This window comes from Gadus macrocephalus, chromosome 21 (assembly GCF_031168955.1).
Source record: "Gadus macrocephalus chromosome 21, ASM3116895v1".
Classification (NCBI taxonomy): domain Eukaryota; kingdom Metazoa; phylum Chordata; class Actinopteri; order Gadiformes; family Gadidae; genus Gadus; species Gadus macrocephalus.
This window is the reverse complement of record NC_082402.1, coordinates 13,952,561-13,958,814: the sequence shown is the minus strand read 5'-3', so window position 1 is coordinate 13,958,814 and position 6,254 is coordinate 13,952,561. Positions and strand designations below refer to the sequence as shown.

The 6,254-nt window shown below is 44.2% G+C and overlaps 1 protein-coding gene across 1 annotated transcript in view; it reads right to left on the bottom strand.

Annotated features, from left to right (window-relative positions):
* Positions 1-3,223: 3,223 nt before the first annotated feature.
* slc35d3 (solute carrier family 35 member D3) overlaps positions 3,224-6,254 on the bottom strand; it is a gene marked incomplete at its 5' end in the record, with an annotated part of 4,159 nt that continues 1,128 nt past the window's right edge. The window contains one exon of the mRNA XM_060042442.1: positions 3,224-5,682. Within this exon, the coding sequence (XP_059898425.1) occupies positions 4,811-5,682 (872 nt within the window). The remainder of the gene's footprint in view (positions 5,683-6,254) is intronic.

Sequence of the window (6,254 nt, the reverse complement as noted above, 5' to 3'; positions counted from 1 at the left end):
AAATACAAGAGTTTTTTTGTTTTGGTGCATTCGCTCAAAACAGACACTATTTTTCCCAATTTTGAAATGAAATCAGCCGTGTGAGTTGTGTGGGATTCTGCTTTCAGTTCTATGTTTATTCACAGAGTGCACACACTGTTGATGTGTCAACCTTTTCCTGTACACTCACTTGAACATTGGATTGCAGACACACACACACACACGCAACTGTGAATGTGTCTCATAATTGATGGGTCACTGGAGAGTTTACATTACGCTGGAGCACTAACAGCAGAATGACCACACACACACACACACACACACACACACACACACACACACACACACACACACACACACACACACACACACACACACACACACACACACACATATTTTTTGTGTCCAAGTAGGCCTACCTAAACACATTTAACATAATGCATGTTTCCATACAGGCTACTTGTGTATAGTTGCCTGGTAGTGGTCTGCATGTACTTAAATAGCTTTAATAAATAAATGTATTGGCATTTGCTTTGGTGAACTACAGTGGAATAGGGGAGAAAGTCATCTTCACAGGACCCCTGTTTGACCACCAGGTGTGAGAGTAATTAGCCACTGCCATGTGACATCTCAAGCTGGAGTGTCAACCCAGATTCATGGTGGTTGGATTAAGCCTACCAGTCGAAGGTTGAGTGTGTAGGGTAGACAGATCTGTCCATCATACATCGGGGTGGACCCTCCCGTTTGTGATGTGACTCGCAGGGCAGATTTTAAAAGAGCTTGTAATGGCGAATCAGACAGTGTGGGGAAATAGGGGCCCTTTAAGTGACTGATATTGAATTATCGACTTCTTTGAAGTGTTTGAAGTGTTGTAGATGTATTAAGACCCCAATCCCAGTTGATCACAGCCTGCGCACTTCTGCCCAATATAAGCTTGATCATGAAGGAAACTAATTTCAATAACGTACATCATGTTGGACTGAGAAAAGACATCAAACGCTACCTTTAGATGGCAGAATCAAAGCCTCGACCACCCCATGAAGCTCTTATATCAAGTGCTGCACAGAGGGTCCCTGATGAATAAAAGTAAGCCCATCGAAGTGTACAGGATATAGTGGAGATACTGTCCTTGTAGGAGACTTCCAAACCTGCTGAGTGCTTTCATGATTCAGGTGACATCGCTCTTCATCGGTACATCGGAGACACCATCAAGAAAACAAACTGAAGATTTTGATGGTTCACTTTGGATTATATTCTGCATGAAAGGAAAAAGACAGCTTCAGTACATAAAGTAGTCACTTAACAGAAGCTTTTATCCAGAGAGATTTATACAGGTCCTCTTGGATACATAAACACGGGCTGCAGGCAGTGGATCAAACCCAGTACCTGTCAGGCTGGGACTATGGTAGTGGTATAGCCTAAAGCAAAGCATCCCACTCATTGCAATGTACACACTCCCAATTACTCACCAGTCACAGATAACACGTTTTGAGATGCAAAGTGTTTATATGAATGTACCAATAACATGAAGGGCCCTATTTTAACGGTCTGAAACGCAAGTGAGAAGCGCCAAGCGCAAGTAGCTTTGTGGGCGGTTCTATGGCGATGTTACGTGAGTTACGTGTTTAGTTTGCGTGTGTTTAAACAGATGGAAGCACACACGTGCGCCCGCATTCATTCATTCATTCTTTTTAACACTCACTCGCGGTAAAACAATGTTTTCTCACGATCAAATACTCATCAATCCTAAAAGTTATGGGCATGTACATGATGTCTGTGTCAAGAAAATATGTGTTTGCTGTACAGTGTTTGCAGATGCATTGATTTAAAAGTACAACTTATTACCGCTGTATCAGCTGTTCTTTCCCAAATATTTTACCAAGAATGTGTGGCTAGGTAGATTAGAGAAGCGAGGTGCACAAGCAACATTATGCATGCGCCCTTAAAATAGCATCTGAACAAGTGGTTTCTGAAACTGCAAAATAGCACCAGGGAACGTTTGCGCCAGAACACGCCTCCTCCTTTCGCCGAACCGGCGCAAGATCATTCCCTTACCGACACGTGGCGCAGGAGGGAAAAGAACGCTCTGCGCCAGTTGCAAACTAGCAACGACACATGCGCCAGCGAGAAAGTCAATTGCGCCGGATGCAAGATAGGGCCCGAAGCCATATTGAGTTAAGATATACGCAAATACATGATTTGCATACACAGTATCATACAAAAACCTTGAAAGTTCCTTGTTAATAAGGAGGCTGAAGGTTACCCGAGGGCTGAGGATAAGGATCTTCATCGATGTTATGTAACTCATTTAGGATCATGATTGCTCATTTAAATAGGCCTACATGAACACTAAGCGTGGCCTTCAGCTACATTTTTAATTCATATTTTGTTCAATAATTCCCAATAACCACTAGCGACATCCCATTAGTGTTGTTAGAACACCGTGTACACACAACCTATTAGCAGACGGTGGAGTGTTGCAGTGAATCAGTGCTAGAGAATGCGGTCACGCTTTATCAAGAGGCAGTCTACTTGAGACTGATCTGAAATTAGAAGAGTACAAAAACTGAATTGTATACACACAAAATAATTTGTATAATCTCATTATTGACCAAAAATGTAATCCTATACTAAATGGCAAATTGAGTCACTTTCATTTTAATTTCACATTTGCATGTTCAGTTGTGCGGGTTCACTTTTTCAGGTATTAATTAGGACAATTGGGGTTGCACCCACTTGTGAGAGTTAATTTGTGCTTAAATTATAAATTCTCGGCAGAAAGTATTCTCTGTTCCTCCGTTCTTTTTTTATCCTGTGTATCCACTGAACAGCGCACCGTGATGGCAGCAAATGATATGTCAATGTTATGCTGATTGTCTGAGGAGTTTGTGTGTCAATAAAAAGTAATCCCACCCACCAAAATCAATGTTGGAGAGATGAGACTGATCTGTGTAGCCAATCAGAATGTGAGGTCAGGCGATCAGGATCCAGGCTATGTAGGACTGATGGTTCTGTGAACATTCAGACCATCCGAGTTCCACACATGAAGCCGACACCAGACACCAAAATGAAGATGACAATTAGTGAACTAATAATGAATTACTACATTAATCTACTGTAGGATTAACTGAAACAGAACCTGCTATGTTGCTTGAGTCGCCATAATATCAGAACTATTTGTCTGTAATCTTTGTAGGGAACGCCTGCTTGAACTGAACATGAATTTCGACATGACAAACACATCTTATTTGGAAATCCAGCAACACTCCATGTTTATTGAATATGAATCATAACTGTGGTATAAAGATGGTACAGATTGGGGGATTTAGAATACCACAAATATGCAATCATTGTTTTGGCAGCTTCTGTTAATTCCCTAGAACCAATTGAACAGTTTTTTTCAGTTTGCACACACACACACACACACACACACACACACACACACACACACACACACACACACACACACACACACACACACACACACACCGAAACCATAATGACTGAGGGTTGATTGGGAGTTTAATAATCTGTGTTATTGGGATTAGTAGGTGGGTACATCACATTAAACAAACAGATGTTTCATAGAATTCAGCCCACGGCACCTGCAGCTCCGGAAATTGAAATTTCAAATGGTTTCATATCCAATTTCCAAGCTCTCTGCCGTTGTGGGAGGTTAGCACATGCTAGCCTGAGTAAGCCAGGCATTGAAGTGCTTTTACCTAGTAAAAAAAATAATTTCCATGGAATTGTAAAATAATGAATAAGAATAAAGTAGAACCGCAGAGAAAAATGAATGATGTTTTTTCAACGTAAGCATGATGTTTTTGGTTAGTTCTTACCATCATAGAGTTGCCATCGGAAAGTTGCTATCGAACAGTTCCCGTGGGAGAACTGGGTTTGTAAACATATTTTGACATTTTTACTATTTCTGTGCGAAATAAAGGCAATATATTGGCCATTTTTAACAACTTCATCACCAGACGACCAGGAAAATCCTTAACCAAAACATAATAATCTCTAATCTCAATTCCTGAAAATCCCTTTCTGGGATCAATAAAGTACTATGTTATATTAATGATGACAATTTAAACTTCAAACTTCAATCCCTGAACATATCGATGTCCAGGTTGACCTACAAACATATAACCATAGAGGCTGGTCCCTGAATCTCACCATTTGTGACCTAATACATGAAATCAATCAAATGTGCAAAAATTATTTTTTTTATTTTAAGACATTGGAAAAATAATCCAAATGGAAAACCTATGAAAAATAAGTATTTAGCTGAATTCTTTGTTCCCTCTGCTTTAAAGGAAAGTGTTTAAGGCTAACTGAAACGACGAAAGGCTAAACAATAGCACCCAAACCATATCATTTCATAGACTGATGATGGAGGCAAGACACAAGTTATGGTTCAGATAGAGCTTAAAATTAGAATCCTCTTATTTCCTTTTGCTATTTTTCACTTTTCCCGTGCAAACACGTTTCCAGAATAATGTCTTGTTTGTTTTTTGTATTGTTGTACGTGCCATTGCATGCTTGAAGTCCCTAGGGGCACCGAATGTTGAAAACATGTCCACCACGCCCAGCAAGCTTATCTTTTCAACATCACGACCACTGGAAACCATTTTGCATTGTGGCAAGCTAGCTAGCTAGCTTGCTGATTTGAGTTGATTGAGACGTTAGCCTCTGTGGGTCTCTCTCTCGCCCTCTCCTTCCATGTCTGATCGGGGGGTCTCTGATCCCACCTTCATGCTCCAGAACAGTTCTGCTCCCACCGCCCCCCTAGTCCCATCCTCCTTCCCTTCCCGTCCCCTCTCTGGAGGTGTCACGGACTCTGCTGCTCCATGTTGTCGATCAGCCCCGGCTCCTTCTTCAGGAACTGCATCTGTTTCACCGACCTCATCACCCCGGCACAGCTGTCTCCCAGGCTCTGCCCCGGCGCGGAGGAGGAGACGGGGCGCTCCTTCTGGAGGTGTTCCCGCTGCATCTCCGTGAGCTCAGCCTCCGTCATCTCCGGGAGGGCCACACCGCCGCTGTCGCCGCCGCCGCCGCCGTCGCCTCCTTTCTCCGTCTCCCACGACAACCCTTCCCCGTCCACCCCCACTCCCCCGTTCTCCGCCGGCTCGGCCCCGACCCCGGCGGCGGCCCCTCCGACCCCGGGCGGGGTGCCCGAGGCGGTCACGTCGGCGGGGGGCCCGCCGCCGTTGGACAGACCCTTCTCCTGGTAGGGCGGGCCGGTGGGCGAGCCGGCCTCCTGGGTCTCCTCCAGGTCCTCGTAGGCGCTCTTGTGGCGCGTCTCGGCGTACTTGACGCAGCAGTAGATGACGGAGCCCAGCGTGTTGACCACCACGCCGGCCACGAACAGCTGGGTGGGCTGCACGTCGCTGAAGGCCAGCATGCCCACGGTGATGGTGGCGATGCTCTTCACCACGCCCACGAAGCTGGTGGTGATGGCCGAGTTGATGTAGGTGCAGTGAAGCGTGGTGAAGTTCATGGCGCAGCCGATGAGCACGCACAGCAGGAAGAGGCCCACGATGGCCGGGTTCTGCCAGCCCACGTAGCTCCACACGTGGATGCCCTCCATGGAGGCCATGGAGCAGACCAGCAGCACCTGGTGGCGGAGGGGAGACAGATGAGAATCATTGAAAGAGTCAATGTTGACATTCAAAACTTTGCGAATTCTTTCCTTCCCTTCAGCTGTGTTAACGTAGCTTCAACGTTTCTGTAGACGGCAGAGAGGAAATATACAGAGCACAAGGGAGATAAACTGTTCTTTGGCGATCACAAATGTAATTTACATTTCTTAATGTTCCCTTGGGCTGTGCGAATAGAGCTTCAATGTTCCTTCCACAGTAGAAAGGTAAAAAGGTTGAGATGGAGAGAGAAAGAAATTAAAGGAGAGTTTGGAAGACCCCATAAACCATCATGATCGTGTCTCTCATTAATGAGGTCAGCAAGACACATCTGGCAATATCAAATTTATATAAAGCTTTCTTATGAATTGCTGACTGCAGTATAACTACCCCTAAGTAATACTTTATCATAATTCATCATAATTAAAGTTATTATATTTGCTTTATTAACAATCCATGAGTGGGCACAAATTATTGCACACACACATGTGATTAATGTAGGGATTTAAAGACATAATCAATACAACCCTGCTTATTTATAGACAGCTCAGCTCTGTCTATAACTCACGCACATACACGCAGGTAGCACACACACAAACACGCATCACGTGTGCACACACACACCACGTACACATT